A 22,487-nucleotide genomic window follows, 5' to 3' on the forward strand; every position below is an offset into this window, starting at 1 on the left:
AATCGTTTTAAATATGTTATATACATTGTTCTTGTAGCTCACTCTTTTATTTTTTCAATTATCTAATATCTTGCGTAAATCATAAAAGCAACTGTGTGAGACATCGTGCGTATATTGTTAAGTATAGTACGTATTAGGTAGGTAATACACACAATTTTATACGTGACAATAATGAAAATAAGATTTTTGAATTATTGAAAATGAAAGGTTTATTATACCTCACAGCGATGACACAAAAATGCCGCTGTAACCGAGGGTTGATCGTAAAACTCCCTGCGGTTGGATTCATGCAGGACACATATTGACAGTTGTGAATGTCTTTTAACGACAATTTGGTTCTGTCGTACCAGTGCCCGTAGTCCAAATGTTGCCGTATCAGAGTGTGCGGTTGAACAGTTCCGTAGCAATCTACCTGAAATTGTTTACTATCATAGAAAACCACGGTATTCGGCATTTCGCCAAGTCACGTATGGATTTGTTTTCATTCATAGACGTTCTATAAAAAAACTTTTAATGTACCTATATATTATTCACTATAAAGTAAATAATAAATTCCGTGATTTTAAGATTTAATGAGCTTATATTAATATTATGTAATTTAAATATTTAAATTTATATTGTAAACTGTTATTATTATTAGTTATTAATAATTATTTTACTTCGGGCATATTCATATCGTCTAAAAAGTATATGAGTGTTTTATTTCCCGGTGGTCCATAATTTCGGCCAGCTTTTTTCTCGAGAGGTTTTTCTAGTATTTTTTGTAACATCTCTGTAATTAACCAATAATAAATTAATACAGATGAAAAAACTACATACATAATAATATAATATAATATAATTTAAAAATATATAATATATATATATATATTTAAATAGGTATTTAACACCAAACTTCATCGTAACTAGGACTTAAAAGTTCCTATTCATATTATCAATTATGTATATCAAATTGTCAACTTGTATTTAATGATAGGTAACATTGAATATTGTTTCAAGATAGGAATTCAAAATATAAATGTTTCAAGTTTGAATTAAATTATATATATATATATATATATATACATTACTTTACTTTAAATAATTTTTTGGCACAAACTAGATTAAACTTACAAATCACAATCATGAGGAAGACATTACCATTATTTATTAAACAAAATATGTGATTACCTGACGTCGTATAGTAGTTGAACGGTATATTAGTCACAGCATAATTTTCCGAGAGACTTGTGAGCTTTTCGTTCATCAATACCGTTTTTCCGCAACCCGCACTCCCGACTAGCATTACCGGGTGTTTTTGATTCATGAGAAGGTCCACGAAGAACCTGGTCCTTATCGATTCTGTCGTGTGGACTAAAGCACTCTGTGAGAAACGAAACAGTGGTATAAAAACGTCGAACAATCTGTAAACATTATTAAACCTGTAGGGGCATGTCCGAATCCAGTTCAAATTTGGGAATGATGTTCGTCCAGGGTAAGAACTCTTTGGTTTCCGTGTCGATGTAATAATCGAACACAGTACCCTGAGATGGATATTTGATGGTTTTGAATTCTGCCACCCACCATTTGGAAAACTCTACTTTGTAATCAACTACCTGAGTTTAAAAAATAAGAACACCAATTATATGCTTTGTGATAGTTTTTAGGTTGTAAAAAAATTAATGAAATAAAAAATATTTTGAAGAAAAAAATGATAGGTTTTTAATTCTTTTGAAGTATCTTCGCGCAAAATATGAGTAAATAATCAGGTGAGGTAGGGCTTCAATTTATTATTTTTTTCAAAAGTATATAAAATACAAACATTAAACATATAAATGTGGGAAAATTATGCTTTATATCAACCGTGTATTTTTAATAGGGCTTATAGAAATTTTAGGTTCTAATACTCTATCACTTGCAACACCTACTACAGACTGCACAGCATCGCCTGTTGATGATTTAGAATTTAGATACTCAGTGTGTTTTACATGCCCGGTTGGCACTTATTACTCATTTTTTCACGCAGTGGTATGCTTTTTGTTTCCAAGGTTGTAAACTTTTTCAAGGAGCGACAGTGCTGATATCCGTTAAAATATTTAACACAGTGGTAAATAATAAGTATCACTCAACATTGCGATAATAAAACAATAAACTACTGATTACAACTAAGTGTACCTATAACTGTATACTAGTAAGTACCTAATATTTTTTTTTACGTAAACTTGTCGGGTTAAAAATTTGAAATTTTCCTCAGGACTTTTAAATCATTGTAACTGATTTTTGTTCTTACCTGTTCTTGGTATATAGCTGCTCCAAACGACCATATGCATACAAACGTGAAGTATAGTTCGTACCATTCTTTAGGACAGTCCGTAGGAGTATTGGCTGGCACTAAAATGCACTCGAGCAAATGACACAGCATTTGTATATGCGACATTTCCGTTATTGGTATGATTTTTTTAAACCTGTTACGGATGTTTTCCAGACACGGTGGTATGTATTTATCAAACAGGATCACGAGATTACTCTTCTCCACTGCATATTCTCTGGTCTCAATCCAACTCGTCACATATCTATAAATTATATGAACACACATTGTGAATTGTTTTGATTTTATAAATAATAATTATTATTGTTTTTTTTACGGATTCCATCCCAAATCTTGAGGGTTTAAATACAAAATTCCTGCTCGAGATACGGTAGCTGGTGTAGCCGTCCGCAAATTTGATATTTCAAAAATGAGCCTCATCGAAGGAGTTAAGGCAATACGTTCGTTGCTGGCTAACGTTAATACCTAAACAACACAGATGTTTTAAAGCAATCGTTTATGTACAATTTAATATTAAATGTATATGTTCTATATAAATGCCTTGTTGTCATCCATCACAGTGTTCAGTGACTCAATCCACATCGGGTCAATATCACCATCCAATAAAATCCACTTGGGAAAACTATTCGGGATATTTGCTTGTTCTCTCATTATAACAGAAAATAAACCTTTGAAAGATATATAAAGAAAACCCCGTTATAATTTGGATTAAATATCAAAGACATCATTTAATTTTATATTACTAATATAAATTATTTTTGTTATTGTTATTATATACTAGTTTTATTTTAGAAATAATTTTAAAAGACAAAAGAAATGAAAATTACCATCTTTCCATTCACGGGTAGCAGGGTTAATAACACCAAATAGTTCATCATTAGTTACTGCTTTTGGATTCAAATCGTTGTAAATTGGTTTTCGTTTTATATTTTGATAAGTTCTAAATAGCGTTTTCCAAACTTCGGTTTTACCAGTGCCTGCATTTCCGACTACGAATACGGAATGACGAACTTCCAAAAGCTCTTCTAATTGTACGACCTGTTTATTAAAATGTAATTTTTATGCTGACACTAAGTAACTATATCAAATACAACAACCAGTACTTTGAGTATGAAATTTTCTTCGGGTTGCAACAATAAATCAACGGCTGCTTGTTTGACAGTCTTTTCGAAATCCTGGTCCCTTTTACGAGGCACATCCAACGACGGGAACAAATCCCCTATCAGTCCCATAAATACTGGGACATCGTCGCTGATAATTTTTGGTATGTTGAAATCTCTTAAAGCTCTCATTAAAACTTCTTCTTCAATACGTCCAGGATCACCTCTCTATAATTTTTACACAATATTATAATCACAATTTAGTGTTATGAATAATATAAATAGTTTACCTTCAAAGAACCAGCAACTACTAATACAGACTTAATGGCCCTTAAGCCCCAATCATAATGATCCTGTTTAGATAGCAGCTCTTTACACAGAGTATACAAAGTTATAAATTTCCTTGCGAGAATTTTCGCTTCTTGAAAACCTTCGGCAACCAACATTATTTCACAGATAAGTTCAAAATCTGGTACTACCATAGCGCAAGGCCTATAATAGTAAAAATCGTTTTTTTATTTTTTTTAGTTTTATTTTTATCAAGGGTACTAACCTAAAAAGAGCTTTTAAATTTTCTGGTAACTCTGTTCTACCAGCATAACCGGGATTCATAGTAATAAAAATTCCAACCGATGAAATCAAACTAATTTTTTCTCCCATAAAGTTAAACGTAGTTGCTTTTTCTCGAATCGCATCCTACGAAGGCAAGTTAGTATTTAATATTATAATAATTAATAATTATAATGTCTAACATTGAAAGGAAGGATTAATATTATAATATAATTTTAAGTAATAAAAATAATGGAAGTATTTTAATTCATATTAAATTTTCATAATCATATTTTAATGATATACTTGAATGGATTTCACTTGGACAGCAACTACTGACAACACTTCAACAGATATTCTGTTAAACTCATCAAAACAACCCCAGGCACCTGTTTGAGCCAATCCTTTATAAATGTTGCCACATGACTGAAATATATGTATTTGGTTATGAAACAGTTATGTTTATTGATTACTTTCTAGTCGTTAAACTATATATAACATATACCTTGTAATCCATTTGCTCAGAACAATTGAACACGTAAACCATGACACCGAGAGCGCGACCGAGATCTTTAGTTGTCTCTGTTTTTCCAGTTCCTGCAGGCCCGGCAGGTCCTCCGCCCATTACCAAATGTAACGACTAATAAATATAAAAATAAACAATTTCTTTTATTCTATTGATAGCTACAAAATGATCATAAACTATGATACTTACTTGTGTGAGGGTTATGTAACATCTGTCCGTCAAAGGAGTGATAACTAAACGAGGTGTGTTACCTAAATATTCGTGACTGTATCGAAATTGTGCATCGCAAATATTGGCGAAGCAGTCCTTTTCCTTTTCATCCCACCTAAAATTAAAAACATTTATTAATATGAAACATTCAAATAATACTTCTTGAGTAAATTTTATTTTATCGTAAACTGCAACTGTTATTATCACTGTGAATTTTTGTGTTTAAGCTTTAAGTAGCTGAGATAATATGTATAAATGATCATTTGTAATAACAATCCATATTTGTATTTACATAATACTACATAAGTATAAAAAGAATGTTCTAAAATAATTGATTCAGAAAATATATCGAATATGCAACGAAAATATTTTTATAAATAATACTTGAAATATATATAATTTGAGTAATAGTAGTGTAAAACATTTGTAGGTAATTAAAATATTTTATAAATTATAATTTTTAGAAAAGTATTCTACTTAAGATTAAAACAAAATAAATAAAAAAAATATATCATGGCTATGTAGGTATCCCCTGTATTTTTTAATTACTTTAAATACATCTTAGTTTAAGATCCTTGTTTAAAATTAAATATACTACTCAAAAATGTATTATTCATAAATAGAAAAAACTATACTACAATGAGCAAGAAAAGATTTCGAATTATGAATTCCAGTTATTGCAACTCGACTGTATCTAATAAAAAGTACAAAGAACAGAAAGAACAAAATTATATCATGTGCAATAAATTGTTATAAAAATATTTAGAAAACAATTATTGTATCCTTTAAAGATGAGCATTTTATATAAGTACAGCAAAAACAAAACAATATCAATTTTAATAAAATCTAGTTTTATGGAAAAATTATTGATTTCATTAAATTTAAATTGGATTTTTTTTTTTTTAATTCTCCAGATTATATTTTTTACTAGTACTGGAAACTCCAAAATTCCAACTAGATCCAACTAAAATTTTTTACCAAAAATCACCCTTAATAAGTGTGTAATATTTGAAGATAAAAGCACTTTTACTCTCCAAAACGGCAAAAAGTTATAACCTACAGTCGTATATGTATACAGTCGTGATGGAGTATAAGCCATAATACACAAGGAAACACGATTCACATAACCACTCACTGCTCAGTCATATATTATATTATTAGAATATTGTCACAAAAATAATTAATAACGAATGAAATCAACAATAAATTATAAGTTAATAGTTAATTATAACTATAAATGTTATGATTTTACTGATTAAGAACAATAAGAACATACTATTCTTTTCAATAAACACAACAAATTATCGAGGTGATGAGGTTGATGATAAAAAAGTTCTCTGTATATTATTAATTTTGATATCATTGGTATAATTATTATAAAATATATTTATATAATATTTACTATTAATTCTTTAACAAATCGAAAAATCACACACTCTATAATATAATTAACTGTTATACAGAATATAGTAATAACTAATAAACCCTCAATTATTACGTTATCAGATGAAGTATACACAAATGTCATTTGAATTTTTTACTTTGACATTTTAAAACATTACATACATTTTATTAACATATATACTTGCCTGTGTCTGAGTTGCGATTGCCACTGAAATGCTAGTACATTTTCAATCTTTGATTGTATTAATCTAGCTACTACGTCTCTAGAATGCACATCAATCGTACAAATTGTCATTATTTTTTGTCTGTCTTGTCTAGTCAATTCTCCCAATAATAATGATATCAATGTATTTAATTGTGAAATCTATATTTACAAATTCGCTGTTATTAAACTCACGATAAATATTATTTACATACTAATACTAATATGTGGCCAATGGCCATATAGCCATGTAGCTTAGGTTAATACTGTAAACTGTACTAAATATTTATCTAAACAACAAAATAAGATTATGAAAAGTCAAAACAAAAATTGAGTTGAATTAATTTTAATTCAAAATATATTTCGACAATACTATTGTGACATTATTTAAAAATATAAAATATCATACAAGTAACTAAATTATAATATTCAAGAATATAGGAGTTATCATATCTTTTTAAACAGCAATGTATAAGTATCTATACGGTATTGTTACTATTATTATTAAATGAGACATTATTATTTTTTATTTTTTAAGACAATTATAATAATTATTTTAATTATGTGTTTTGAGCATGACCCAAATGGTAAAATAATTAAATTGTATATTATGTAAATAATAGTTAATAAAATGTTTTGTCCTCATTTCGTTAAACACTAATTCAAGTTATTTATCAAAATATATTATATTCCTTACCTATCATTTTTTATTCGTGGTTGTTATAAATTAAATTATATTTTATTTGTTCAAACTAATAATATATTAAATATGTTATAATGATTAACTTTGTACTAAATCTTTAAGTCGGTATCTGCCATTATTAATTTATTTCATTTTGATAAAATTTTGCCTACTCGATAATAATTAATAAGTGTACTTATAATTTATCAGTCGTTAATGACGAGCTAATAGCTATACATTTTAGAATACTTATTGATTTTGAATACACAACACTGCATAGACAGAATATAGAAATTAGTAATGGATGAGCGGAATGCGGATGAGAGATGTATCTATTGAAATAGCTAACCCCTACCCCCCTTCCCCACACATACACATAAACACTACCAAAATATTCTCATGACTTAAATACTAATGAAATACAGGATATATTCTTTCATTTTTTTATCAATTCTTTTTTTATAATCACTTGTTTTCTCTGATAATCTTTTAGGGCATTTTCATAGCCTTCTTCAAGCCTGGCAAATGCAATGTTTACTTCCGTAGTCCACCAAATTTGAGTACCGCACAACGATACTTGAGCTGGGTAGTCGAACAACCATTGTTCTCTTGGTTTCTCTTCGTAAGACAAGGTACTTTCTAAAAAATTATGCCTAATCGTTTCACGCATCATTGATTGTATCTTATTGAGCCATTTTTCTACCTGTAAATACATTATAATTTATAACTAAAACACAGTACAATAGTAAATATTTTAATTTCTTGTCTTCTTGTTTATAAATATTAAGAATCCATAATTGTCAATTAAAGAATGTTAAGTATACTATTATTGATAATTCAAACACAACACCATCATTATTGTAATTATTATTTTAATAAATTACGTGTGAGAATTTTATTTCATTTTAAATTTTTATACTGTGATAGTAATAAACTAATAAATAATATTTATTATTTATTTATTTGTGGCACCAATACAAAATATAATTATTTCATTCGATTGTGTAAAGTTCCGATCGATTTTACACAATTTACCTATAGATTTACTACTTGAAACTAAAATATAAAAAAAAAAAAAAGTGGGCAAGTGGGTACCGTTCTGCTGTACATTAGGGAGTGGGGTTGACCTCGGACTAGGGTAGGTTAAATTTGAATACAATGATAGGTATCATTGTATACGAAAAACGATTCTGAACGAAGATGATTTGTCAGCCTAGGATATAATTTCTAGTGGTTGGTGAAAAAGGTGGTTTTTGTTTTAATGGCCTAAATACACTAAAAATTTAAGTTCTTTTATAATTATTGTAAGCTAAACTTATGAAAAATCTTGTATTAAATTTTCAACTCTTAGCTACCTATACAAACATTTTTATGAATTATACCTACAAAATAATTTGTAAATATTCATAATTTTGACGAATTTTCGTCAAAATTTGAACTTCAAATGCTAATAAAAAAATATTGTGCCTATGTATTCTTATAATTTTTTAATCACTATAAGAATAACATTTGAGGAACTTTGTATAAAATTTTCAAGTATTTTGATAGGGCCAAAAAAATTTTATCGACATTTCAAAAATATTTTTTCAGAAAATTGAAAATTTCAGTTGTCTATAAATAGCCAATCTAAATAACTGGTAAAATTTTCAAGTATCTACTACTTATACTTTTTGAATAATAACAAATATTTAAAATCGTTTGAGGATAAATCGTTATCGTTACGCGATTTCGTAAAAATTTAAAATTCAAACGCACTTAAAATTTTTCTTATAATGATGCTTCGAGTTTTCTCTATAGATACTTGAAGGAAAACTTATGGAACATTTAGTGTTGTATTTTCAATTCTTAGTTATTAATACAAAAAATTTTATGATTATTCAACTTCAAAATTAGTTGCAAATTTTCGCGATTTTGACAGATTTCGTACATATTTGAACTATAAACGCTTATAGAAAAAAATTATGACTAACGATTTTTAATTTTTTTTTAGCTACAATAAGAACAACTCATAAGGAACCTTGTATTAAATTTTCAAGTTTTTTTGGTCATCCAAAATTTTTTTATCGATACTTCAAAAAAAATTCTCATAAAAATCGAAAATTTCAGTGGTCTATAAATAACTCAAAAAAATTTAAAATATTTTGAAAATTTAACTATATATAGATAACACTAACATAAACATTTGGTGAAAATTTCAAGTATTTGCAGTGATTAGTTTTTGAATTACAACCATATAAAAAAATCGATTCGGTCGAAAACTGGTTTTGCGTAAAAATTCCCGTTTTTCCGTCATTTTTTTTTTGCTTTTCTCGATTTTTTTGAAAACTGTTGGAAAATGTTTACTTTTTACCTCTATAATGCACCAAGGATATTCACTTTTCCATCGGAAGCCACCCCCGAAGTTTGAAATTGAAGCATTGTTTCGACTAGTTATGCTGTACGCAGACACAAAAAAAAAAAAAAACATACATCATTGTAAAATCAATACATTCATCACTTCGTTCAGAATCTAATATTTATATTTCAATAAATATCTACCTAATATAATATTTTATTATTCTTAATACTACCTATAATTAGTATAAGTAGTTAAATGAATTTTTTCGTGATGTAAGTTAATACTAAAAATAAAATATTAGTATAGTTGGTAGTATAGATAAATAAAAATAATCTAATAAATAACCATGTGATAATTATTGAATTAGAATAACTCGTATAAAATATAAAATATATTATTTTAAACAGAATGTAATAGATATTTACAATAAGTGTTTAATGACACCTAAAAATTAATAGGTAATGTACAATGTTACTTTTTACGTTGAGACACAGATAAAAATTATTTATTATTATTTAACTATTGTTTAGTAGAATATTCTTAATATTGAAAATACAGTGTTCTAATTAAGCGTTGCCTAAATAATTGTTTGTTACGTTTTACTAACCGGTGTAAATATTTATGCATTCCTATAATATAAATAGTCAATGTTTTTGAAAGCAGTGTTCATATTAAATACTTAATATAATATACTTCAGCTCCTACTTCCTATACGTCTATACACTATACAGTATCCACTTATAAGTAAACAGTTTATTATACAAAATGTTTGAATTGCTTAAATTGATAGCATTATTATGTACGAAAAAAATTGTATATTAAGATATATATATTTTTTAATAATAGTAATTATTATTAATTGATCAATTATACTGCTGATTTCACTTTTGTTTTTTGATATTATACAACTTTATGTATTTATGCATTTTAGGTATTAATAGACACATTAGCTAATATTACCAATTCTGCACAAAAAATAACGTCAATTACTATACAGATATTTGTGTGATAAATTACTAAAATATCAACTTCTATGTAAGCTTTATAAGTTATAACGTACGATAACTGTAGGTAAATTGATTTTTAATTTTCGTTACTTATACTATCTAACTTATTTTTCAATTCTAAAGGTCTTAACACTCGGATAGACTAGGTACTTTCAAAACTGAAAATAGTCTTGGCAAAGTAATGAGAATGAATTATTCTTCCTAATGCCAATTCTACTAACCTTTACAAAAACATATATGTATATCATATTGAAATAGATTTCACTCGTAATCTAAATTTATAATCACCTGTCAATTATTATTTTATTTAAATACATATACAAAAAAATGTTAATTATTAATCAGTGTATTACAGCTAACATATTTTTACAATTTCTTGTACTTTTGTCATTTATTATTTGTTAAATTGATTTGACGAAGAAATATCTATACAGCTCACAAGTATCTACTAATACACATTATAGCGCTAGTTCAGAAACGCTGGTCATGTTAATGTTTTGGTTTCTTTTAAATAACTAGATCGGCTGAATCCCAATTATAACTAAAACCACAAACAATAATAATCAAACAAATTATCGGAACGGATACAAAAAATGGGCGTTCAGTCTTATCGACTCGTATTAGTGTTATGTTTTCTTTCAATTAGATAATTATTATTAGTGACTACAGTTCGATAATTATTTGTATTACTAAAAAAATCTGTTTAATTAAAAAACACAGCTGATATAATTAAAAACAAACATACATAATACATTGCATGCTATATAGTAGATGACATTTGTTTGTTATTACAATCGAACAAATAATAATAGTTCAATTGATGGTGTTTTTATTGTTATTTCAAATTCGAAGGCGATTTATTCACATTAAAAAAAAAAAAAACAATTCAGAGACGAGCTCGGATCATTGAACGTATATGTCATTTTTGAAATATTGATGGATTACAGAGAAAACAAATTATTGTATCTATTGCGTGTTATTCCAATGTGTTACTTATGAGACAAAATAATATTATTTTTGTAAAACCAAGAGATTCTTGGCCTCGTGTAAATCTAAAATAAGTAACGTTACTCAACTACAGTCAATGTAGAATTCAAAGAAAACATTTTCATCTTGAGATGACGAAAATTTCTAGATGTATTTTTACTATACAATAAATATTCTTCAGTATTATGATAACATAAATTACATATTTTTTTTTAACTACGCTTCTCTGCGCAGTACACATCTGCAGAAAGTACACTTTATAGGTCAAAACAAATAACCCAGTCGTTAAAAATAATAATAATAACAATAAAGACATGAGTAAGCCGACCTCTGATAATATTAATATACTAATAATATATATTATTTAATGATTTGAATTATACGTCTTGAAAAATACATATTATATTAATAGAAATAGAATTATTTAAATTTTTTTATTTTTAATCTTCAAAATATATGGAAAACTGACTAATAGTGATAAAAGTGAATGTTTTATGGTATATTATTTTATTATTTAAATAAAAGTGCCTAGTAAAAAAGACTAAATTTCATATTATATAACGCTTATAAATTATAATATTTTAATTTTATAAGACCCAGTGGTTTTTTCTTTGAGAAAATAAATGTAAAAATGAATTACAATTATGTGAATTTATTTATTGGTCTTGCCTATAAATAAATAAGATAACTAAAAAGTAAAAACGATTTAGTTTCAATAAAAATTAACTTTAGGTACTTAAACTATTTTTAAATTTTAAAATATTTCTTTTTCACTTCATGGAAGTTTAGAAATTATTGGTACCTACTTATAAATTTATTGCGTATATTTACTATTTTATCATATTTGTATTGCGTATTTTTTATTTTGTATCATTAATATTGCATAATATTTTATCAAAATGATATCTAAATGATACCTATGTACATATTTTACTTTTAGATTCCGAGAAAAGAAATGAATGTACCTATTGATTTTACAATGATGTGAGTCTTTAATATTGTTATCAATTTAACATAATATTATTGTTACCTAGTGAGTACTTAAAATATTTGCATGTACCTAATATGAATTTTACTTAACAGTTTACACAATGACATTTTTAAAATATTTAGATTAATTTTAAGATACTATCTATTATGTTATTAATCTATTCACACTGTCTAACATACGGTATTATGATACAGTTATACATTATTTTAATAGTTAAATACTAATTATATAACTAATGCAATGTTTTCGGAATGTCAACCAGTGATATTTCCAGAGTTTTATTTCTATTATTATTGTACATCATTAGATGGTGTTGGAACCATAGAGTAATGGTTGGAACGATGTTTTTGTACATGAAATTGCAAGTAATTGAAATTACAAAGTATTCCAATTTTCGGGCGTGTGAGCGTAACAGGAAATCAGGAGAAAACGCTAACCCGGCAGTACCGGCGATCGATAACTACGTAATGTCGAAAACAACGCAAATTATTTTGAAACCTAATATTGAAATAAACGTTCAAATTATTATATTCCAATAGTTATTTTCACCGAAGTTCGACGACAGTGAGCTTGTAATAACGTAATACAAATCCAAATTACACCAATGATGCTATTTATATAATTAGCGTTAAACATAGTTTTTACAGACTTCACGGTAGGTACTGAACTATTAACTAGCAGAGATGCCAACAATTCTGATTATTCAGGAAGTACAAATATTATAATGTACCTACGTGTTATAAAAACAAGCACACAATATTGGAGTCCGTTGAGTACAAAAAAAAATATATTGTATCCCACTAAACGGGTATAAATTCAAACGAAAACTTGAGAAACTGGTAAGGTTGAAATAGAAACGTATGATTTTTAGAAAATATGTTTTCTTTGTAATGATACTAGTCAATGGGTAAAATCAATTCGACTTTCTAGTCTCTCGCTGTGCATATAAGTAACTATAGTATACTTTTATGCTTTATTAGCATTATCAATCAATTACTAAAATAATTATAATAGGTTATAAGTATAATATAGGTTATATACCTATATTTTAGTTTTTGTCAAACAAATTAAATACATTTAAATCGATACAGTAACTATTAAAGAAGAAGAAAAAAATTAAATTACATAAACATTTTACAAATAAATCGTACGAAAAACGTAAAAAAACAATAGTTTAGAATGTATTCAAATTTCTAAGAACCGTTTTTTAAGAAAATCTCCTACCAAAACTTTATATAAGGGAGTTTATTACTGGTCCACTTTACAATTCATTAAGTCCATTTTATTTTTATAGCATAAAGAACATACATAAATGTATTACGATAAACTGTACAATATTTACATTTTTAAACAATTATTAAAAACATACTTCTCATGTTGTGACTTAATTATATTATTTCATTTTTAAATAATTTCAAGATTTAATTTATTTATATATAAAACATAAAAGTTTAAAACATAATAAACGCGGTGGTACCTACCTAAATAATAAACTCTGCACTGAAAATATGATACATATTATTGCATAGCATAAATCAATTTTGCACAATTCTATGAATGTATAAAATTTACTCATAACTCAACGTTTACGATGTTCTTTACAGTAGTATTATAATATAATAACTAAGAAGTATAAGTATACAGTATTCCTGTCAATACAACAGTATTTATATGCTAGAATATTCTATAGAACAATAATCGTAATAACTGAACTACTGAACAGTAAACAAGTAAGCAGTCATAATATAATATGACGTCCTAATGTGATGTGATTTTTTTCTATTATACAGGACCTTGGTAGTGTGTGATAGTGATACATACTAATGTATCTGAAGATATATCTAACGATAGCGATTTTGTACAAATCGACTTGGAGTTGACTTGGTAATTCAATATAAATGTTGATTTTGTCGATTATTCAAAATTAAAGTCATTAAAACTATAAACTATATTATATTCATTCAATTTTGACGTATTAAAATTAAAAATATTATATAACAATAAAATAATATGTGATTTGAATGTAATTTGAATGCAATTTGAAAACATCGCAGACCCGGATGTCAATATTTTCTTCTCGGAAAACGTGAAAATGATCGGTTTCTTGCTTTTCACAAAGCAAATTGAGTAGAAATTTGTAGAATTTGTCTGTTGGTTGGCAACCAACACGTCGAAAACGCGACAATCTACCAGGGTCGTAAGCGACATCGATACGCGCGAAAGCTGACGGACTGGAGCTCGCAACGTCACGGCGAGGGCATTGTTTGAGAGTCCTGCACTACCAGGACCGCATGCTAACAGTCGTCGAGTTATCGGCCGCCGCCGTCACCACGCCACGATCGCCGACCGACGGACACACCTGTTGCACCCGGTGACAATTTTTTTTTTCTCCGACAAAGACCGTCGTCGGTTGCCTAATAACAGGATCCCATCAAGTCAGAAGCATGTTCTGGCAGCGCGGTGCATATCGATTAGACAACAACAACTGTACGTTCAGCCAAAAAATGTTTTCGTATAATAATATACGTCGACCAACGACTATGTAGCGTTATCCGTCGATTGCAGAATGCCAGAAACTATTTGTATAGGTAATAATTAATAATATTAATGTTCTAAATTAATAATCATGTTGTTGGATTCTTTTTCGAGAAACGAAGACTTCGGTGTGGTCATCACGTTTTATTATACACGTACTTACGTGTACATTAACTCGTGTGAAAATCGACAAACACAAACAACAGTATTAATAAAGATCCATCTAATATAAAACCGTATAAACACCTAATCTAACGTATGTTGGCCGCTTTGTATTTTTTATGAAGCCGGACTGCCGGACATCAACTATTATAGTAATCTATATTAATCGCGATAATATTTGTATTGATAAAATCCACGATGATGTGGTATTTTGAAAATTAAAGTTTTTGCAACGAATTACGAAATCATTTTTAGTATTTTTAAATGCATATTATTATATTTTGTTATATTATAACGCTTATAGTACTATATTACGTTTTTGAGAAACTTTAAAAGTTCAGAACACCCACACTATTTTAGAATTTTATAGTTTTATATTAATTTAATATGAATTAATAATAGATTTCGATAAAAGCCTAAAAAATTGTAACAAAATAATTTACATTCAAAATGTTGTTGTATTATTTCGATGTCGTTTTTTGAAAAATAATATTTAGTTTTAACAAGTTTTAAGTACAAATGATATCTTAATTGAAATTTTTAGCATATATAATATGATAGACCACGCGTACAAATGGTGATCGTTTTCGAGTAGGATTGGGCATTACAATTTACAAATTATTTTAGATTATTTCTATCATTATTAATACAAATATAGAATGGCAGCATGTATGCGAACCTATATAAAATAGGTATACAAACCACTGCAAAAAAAATATTGCAAGTGTATCTCTAAATTCGTTGACAGACGACAGTTATTTACCAAGAGTCACACCGTGCCATAACGATCAGTACAGTCATACAGATAGTATAATATTATAATATAATGGTTGGAGGACACTCTGGTATAGATGTGATATGTCGCAATGTTAAAATGAAAATAATATTTCTTTTCAAGTCTTATACATGAGTACGTGATGACCGATACGTGCACCAGTCACGTGAACATTGTCATCGTCATGCATGTATTACACACAATACGCATCGTTATAATAAATAATAATATTATATTATAATAGCTCGCGGGCATAACTGTTTACTGTTAAATTGTTGCCTTATAAACTTTGATGAGAATCGAAGATGATTTTAGAATCCTTAAATGTAAATATTATAAACCAATATTTTAGTCGGAACCAGTATTGTAAGTTGTGTAGTGCTGTGTATCGTATTACTAAGGAAGAGTAAAACTAGAATCACAACACTATGCGTTTTATTGGTTGCCGTTTCCGTTTAGGTCACAGGTCCGTAGTTAAACGGAGAACTTTCTAAGTAATTATTCATCTATCTAATATAATATGGGTTTTTAAACAGACATTAAATTGTAACTAAAATGACCAATAATTATAAAAAATTCAATTGTTAATAGTTCATAGATGATCTTATTTTAATGTTATGTTAGTATAATACGACTTTAAAATATTATATAGGTAATTATAATTCAAACGTCTTATTGATAGCAAAAAAACCGGCAGAGGAAAATTGTTTATTCAAATCAATTCAAATTCATGGAATTGGTTAGTTAATATATATTTTTTTAAAAAAACAATGAAACTTATCTTTCCTTTTAGATAATTTGTAATAGTATATTTTAATATTTGTAGCTATAAAAATATAATGACTGTATATTTTGTATTCATGCATTATTTTATGGCACAATAAATATAAATATATTTGTATACATAATAAAAATCAGTATCCATACGTTTTATTGTATTAAATATTCAAATAACAATGATGTACTTTACTATTGTTAGATTTATATTCAATATTCATATTCTATTAAATCTGTAGTATTATAATTTATAGAAATTGGCCAAAATAATACTATGATTAATAAAGGAATATTTATTGAATGTGAAATACATATCTTAAACTATTTATATTATGTCTTAAAATTCCTATTTATATAGAATTATACACAAATATTAATTAAAATATTCATACCAAAATAAAAATCAGTGTACGAGGATGTCAATTGCATAATAAGGGAGCTTATTTAAAACAATGCAAAAATATAGAATATATAATTAATTGACTCACACATAAAAGGAATATTCTTATATTTTAATAATGCTATTTGGTATAGCCGATAGGTGTCGGTATCCTACGCTTTATAGAATTCGTATTATATGCTAATTTTTAGGATTCTAGGCCCTGAACTAAGCCCTGATAATAACCTCATGAGTTTCACATGGATATTATTTGTTGTAAGTTTGAGAGGAAGAGCACTGTGTCGTACTAATGTAATACCTTAATAATATCTACTATTAGTACTCGATCTTATTTGTGCATTGTTCATAGTTACTACTTATTAATTTAGAACAAGAACTTTCATGCATTCTTATAATTTTTCTAGTTAACTTATTCGTATACAGAGTAAGTACACAATACATTTCACAATGTTTGTGACCAAAAGCTCAAAGTTTTTAGTACATATTTTGAAGGTTTTTTGAAAATTGTGTACTTCAGTGAATATTTTTCACGATCAAGGACCCAAATTATTATATTTAACTGTTTCTTTAAAATTTCTCATAAAGACAAAAGAAACTCATTTTATCTTAATTTCGAATCTGTAGATCATATTACAATAAAGTGATATGAAATTTAGTTAAAAATTATGAGAGTTAATGAAAAAATATAATTTTTAGAGCTAAAAAATTTTAGTGTATTAATTTTTTTGAGGTCATATTTAACTGCATATTTTTAAGTTTTTGATGCATATAAGGGCATATTTTTAAATTCATACTTGATGATTTTTTAGTGCATGAAAGTCCTTGCTCTATTTATTATATATTATGTTAAATATTAACATATTGAGTAGTAAACAATACACAAATAATACTATAGTACACTATATTATCAAAGTCATTGTTTATTATAATTTTATATGATTCTTCAATTTAATACCTATTCGCATTTTCTTATACTGTGAACAATTTTTCAACCTCGTCGTTATTATTTACAATACCTACATTACACAAAAACCGTAGTTAACTCGTTTTAACTAAAATTTAACTTGCATAAATCATATGTATTATATTAAATTATAAAAAAAAAATAATATTAAAACACCAGGTACTTATATTATCGTTGTTATTATATTTACGAGTTACGAATGTATATTATGTACTTATATAATATGCGTTTCCGTAAATATATTATCAGTACGTATTTAAATATACATAGATAATGTTTTTTTCTAAATCACATATGTTGTATTCGATTATTATGTTCATATATGTATTCGAAATACTCAGCTAAAAAAAAAAATTAAAAAAAATACGGCAAATACATGAGTGTGTTTATGAGTGCATCGATATTATCTATAGAGGAAACAAAAATAATTTGATTGAACAAATAAAAAATATGACATCCGTATACTAAGCCTAAAAAAATTCACGCGTAAAAATAATAATTTAATTATTAAATAGTCGTTTTTATTAATAATCACATTAATCGTTTTCATTTATTATACGCGCAATATAACTATATAAGTAGGTATATAGATATAATATATATTAAATATTATAATTTAATTTTAACATTATATTAAATATATATTTAAAATTTTTCTAATTTCTATGTAGCAAGAGCCGATAGCCCTATAGTTAGGTACTTAATATTGATATTCTATTTCAAATTTAACGATATCTCAATGCGAGTTAAGTTAAAAAAGCTGACGTGACTGCGTGACTTTAAAATATAAAGGTTATTAGGCTATATATTATTATCGTATTAGTTACACAACGATTGTATAGTTACATAATGTTAGTTAAATGCTGATTCGTCTATCATTTATAGATTACTTTAAATATTTATAGTAAAAATTTTAAGTACCACTTATTACTACACTAAAAATATTCGAAATATATCTATCATCTATGAACATTTGCAATTAAAATTATAACTAATTACAAGTATTGAAAAAAAAAAATTATGATATGCAGAAAATATTATGCATAGATTCAAATTTAACATTAACAAAATTTGAAAATTGGATTTGATTAAATTTTAATGCATAGTTTGTACAGAAATTTGCATCCCGTTTCATCACTTGTACTGAGATATCAATAAAACAAAATTAAGGAACTTTGAAATGATAGAGCTTCCCCCTAATAAAATTTAAGATGTTGATACATTATACTACATTTCTTTAAGTAAAAAAATACTAATCAATATTATTTCAACGCATAAGATTTAATTAATTAAAACTTAATTTCAAAGAATCTCTCTGCTTCATACTCCACAATATAAATAATATAATATATATAACAGATAAATAATAAATGAGATAAGTTAAAAGTAACAAATCGATTTAACAATACAATTAAATTATATCACAAGCAAAATAAATCATTAACTTTACAATACTATTTTTATTTCTTACTTGAATAGTTTTATTTTTAAACACACTTTTTAGTATCGCAATATAATAATAAACATTTATACGTAAAGAAAAGTTGTAAAAATCTATACATATAAGTTATTACCTAAAGTTCTACATATAGAGTACCTATAGACTATAGATTATGATTCAAGTAATAAACTGGTCCATATAAAGAGTATACTCTTTATAACTGTAAAACATTATTGTTTAGATATAGTGTATTCTTTCATAAATGTATATAACAAAAACAGAAAAAAATTATAACTAATACATCCCAATAACCGCTTATTTCATCATTTTTTCGGATAAAAGGTATATCAAAAAAACAATCATTTGAATATTATATTGATTTTTCGATTTTAATTTAACATTGGGCTAATGACTAATAGAGTGCCAAAGGAAGACTTAATTATCATTGTGATTTTGTCGACCATAACTTATTGTGTTTTCAAAATTTATATAAATTTATAATCTATTGCCTTGAAAATCTCAGTGTCATTAAAATAATTATCAACAAATAATAATTTATTGTAACTGTTAAATTAAATCTATTGTCGATTTGTCCTATTTTTTTGAAAGATGACCTTTATTTCTTGGTTGAATAATACATTTTCTGGTTTCTGTTGGAATTTCTGTAAGTATTTACTTCAATCTTTAATTAGACAGAATGCAATATACAAAAACAATAAATGTATTAAATTAACACATTCACTATCGAATTAAGTAAAATGTTATGTAGTTTATAGGTTAGACATCAAGCAAACCTTAATTTATTTCATAAATGATATTTGGTATTTTACGAAGTTTAAGAAATGCCCCTCTATTAGAGATCATTAGTTTAACATAAAAATCATAGATTAAATAACATAAGAAGTACATAAATCAATTTAGTATACACGGAAATGAGATTTTTTGACCAAATTCGAATTTACGTATATAACTGACCATGGTAAGCAATAACCACAAAAAATATTGTATAATATTATATTGTATATAATTTTAGCTATTTTCCAAGTCATGTTTCAAATATTTAAATATTGATTATTAAAATATAACCTATCAATATGAACAAATTTAGTAGACAGCTACTTTTTGTAGGTAAATACGTACCGTTCTACTTATTTTATTTTCGTATAAAAATAATATTATGCAATACATATTCAAAAAAAAAAAAATAATAATAATAATAATAATAAAAAATCCATATAATATTAATTGTTATATCTAAACTATTTGGAACTGGTCGGTTAAAAAAAAAATGATTTTTTTTATACTTTAAGCTGTGAAATGACCATGAACTAAATATAAGAATGATATATTTCAATAGAAATTAAAAATCTTCATTGGAATGACAGCGTGTGGTATTTAGGAAGTAAAAAGATTTAATATTTTGAAACCAATTGGTTTATTAACATCATTTATTATTTGAACAAATACCACCTACCGTAAAACACTATGAACATGGTATAAATAGAAAGTACCTTAAAATTAATCAACATATTTTGAAAATATCATAGTGTAGTTATAATAAAATTAATTAATATATTCAAAATTGTATTCCCCACAAATAACATTTTTAATCATAGTAAAATAATGAACTTATTTATTCATAATTATAGTTTATATATGTACCTAATTTCGTCCAAACTTGAACTTCAAATGTCTATGAAAAAAAGTATTATTTAGAAGCACCAATTACTTAACTATGCTAATGTTAAACTCCGTTTCTAATTACCGGATGGGTGACAACTTGGGAATCCAATAACACACACGTTATACCCTAAACTAATCATAATCGTTAACATAAAAACAGTATCTATTTGTATCTCTCTTAAAGTCTTAACATAAAAAATTGCTACCTAAAACCACTTTCAAAGTAGAAAATTTAAATAGTTTTATTGCTCCAAAAGATGGTGATGAATAGAAAAAAAACATATTATAAAATTAATACATTCATTATTCAACTCAGAATTTAAATAAAAAAGTAAGCAACCACCTTCCTATAAAGTAGACGTTGATTGTATCTCTTCATTAAATAAGTCTCTATAATAGTGTAATGTACATTTATTAAATTTGAATTCCATGCAATTTACGAGGACCTATCATTGAATACAAAAACGTCAAAACCAATTTTGAATAGAGACAATCCATAAGCCATAACACTAATTAATATATTTCATAATATGTTTTTTGATATAGCTCATTTTTTAAATATTCACTATGAAATTTAAAATGTTTTAAAAATAATAAACAAATTAGTAAAACTCACTCTACGAGAGTGATTAAATTCTTAGTTTTTAAACATATTTTAATATACTGCAATAAACAATAATTTCAAATAATATCTACAATTTAATAAGAATTTGAATATGTTCATATTTTGGTTTATTATTTTTTGATAATTACTTTGAATAGAATTGTTATGCTATCTAAATACAAACAGTCATCGTTAATAATTTTATAAAAAGACATGCAGTAACTACATAGGCAATAAATCAATATCTTTATATCAACAATATTGTAACTATATATAGCGGTAACTAACGGACGGACTCAACAGAAATATAAGATGTTCTTATAAAGTTTAGAAACTTAAAACTATTATCTAAACTATTCTCTCGTGAGATATATAACCAATACAATTTATAAATTGGTATACCTATATTTTAGGTTATTTTAGGTTACAATTTTTATGCTACTAAAACTGTAACGATAAATTGAACATTAATATTACGACAGAGCCTCAAATTTAAAAATGATCTTGTAAACAATACGAGGAAGAGAATTTAAATTATACCTACATTATTATTTGAATATAGACATATCATAGTTATAGTACCTATTATATTGTTGTATTATAGAACCATAGCTGTTTCCGTATCAATTTTGATGAATATAATATAGTAGGTAGGTAAGTATACTTATAGGTAACCTATGTATAAGGTATGACTAACGTCGAATGTAGAGTTCGCGGTTACCTTGAAATCTATTTGAAGGTTAACATCTCGAGGCAAAGCTACACTAAATTTTAAATATCACGCTTAGGCAATCACATATATATACGACAATATAATATTGGAAGAGGACATTATACCCGTA

General features: G+C 26.3%; 1 protein-coding gene across 1 annotated transcript in view; it reads right to left on the reverse strand.

Annotated features, from left to right (window-relative positions):
• Positions 1-22,487, reverse strand: part of LOC114126320 (dynein beta chain, ciliary) — a 70,964-nt gene that overhangs the window by 24,387 nt on the left and 24,090 nt on the right. The window contains exons 32-47 of the mRNA XM_050205551.1: positions 7,451-7,684; positions 6,283-6,461; positions 4,673-4,808; positions 4,463-4,597; positions 4,264-4,383; positions 3,962-4,104; positions 3,699-3,900; positions 3,412-3,636; positions 3,136-3,346; positions 2,849-2,976; positions 2,625-2,773; positions 2,270-2,552; positions 1,422-1,595; positions 1,171-1,363; positions 660-772; positions 219-412 (exon numbers count right to left, since the gene is read on the reverse strand). Coding sequence (XP_050061508.1) covers positions 219-412; positions 660-772; positions 1,171-1,363; positions 1,422-1,595; positions 2,270-2,552; positions 2,625-2,773; positions 2,849-2,976; positions 3,136-3,346; positions 3,412-3,636; positions 3,699-3,900; positions 3,962-4,104; positions 4,264-4,383; positions 4,463-4,597; positions 4,673-4,808; positions 6,283-6,461; positions 7,451-7,684 — 2,819 coding nt within the window. The remainder of the gene's footprint in view (positions 1-218; positions 413-659; positions 773-1,170; positions 1,364-1,421; positions 1,596-2,269; positions 2,553-2,624; positions 2,774-2,848; positions 2,977-3,135; positions 3,347-3,411; positions 3,637-3,698; positions 3,901-3,961; positions 4,105-4,263; positions 4,384-4,462; positions 4,598-4,672; positions 4,809-6,282; positions 6,462-7,450; positions 7,685-22,487) is intronic.

The sequence above is a fragment of the Aphis gossypii genome, chromosome X (assembly GCF_020184175.1).
Source record: "Aphis gossypii isolate Hap1 chromosome X, ASM2018417v2, whole genome shotgun sequence".
In the NCBI taxonomy this organism is placed as follows: Eukaryota; Metazoa; Arthropoda; class Insecta; order Hemiptera; family Aphididae; genus Aphis; species Aphis gossypii.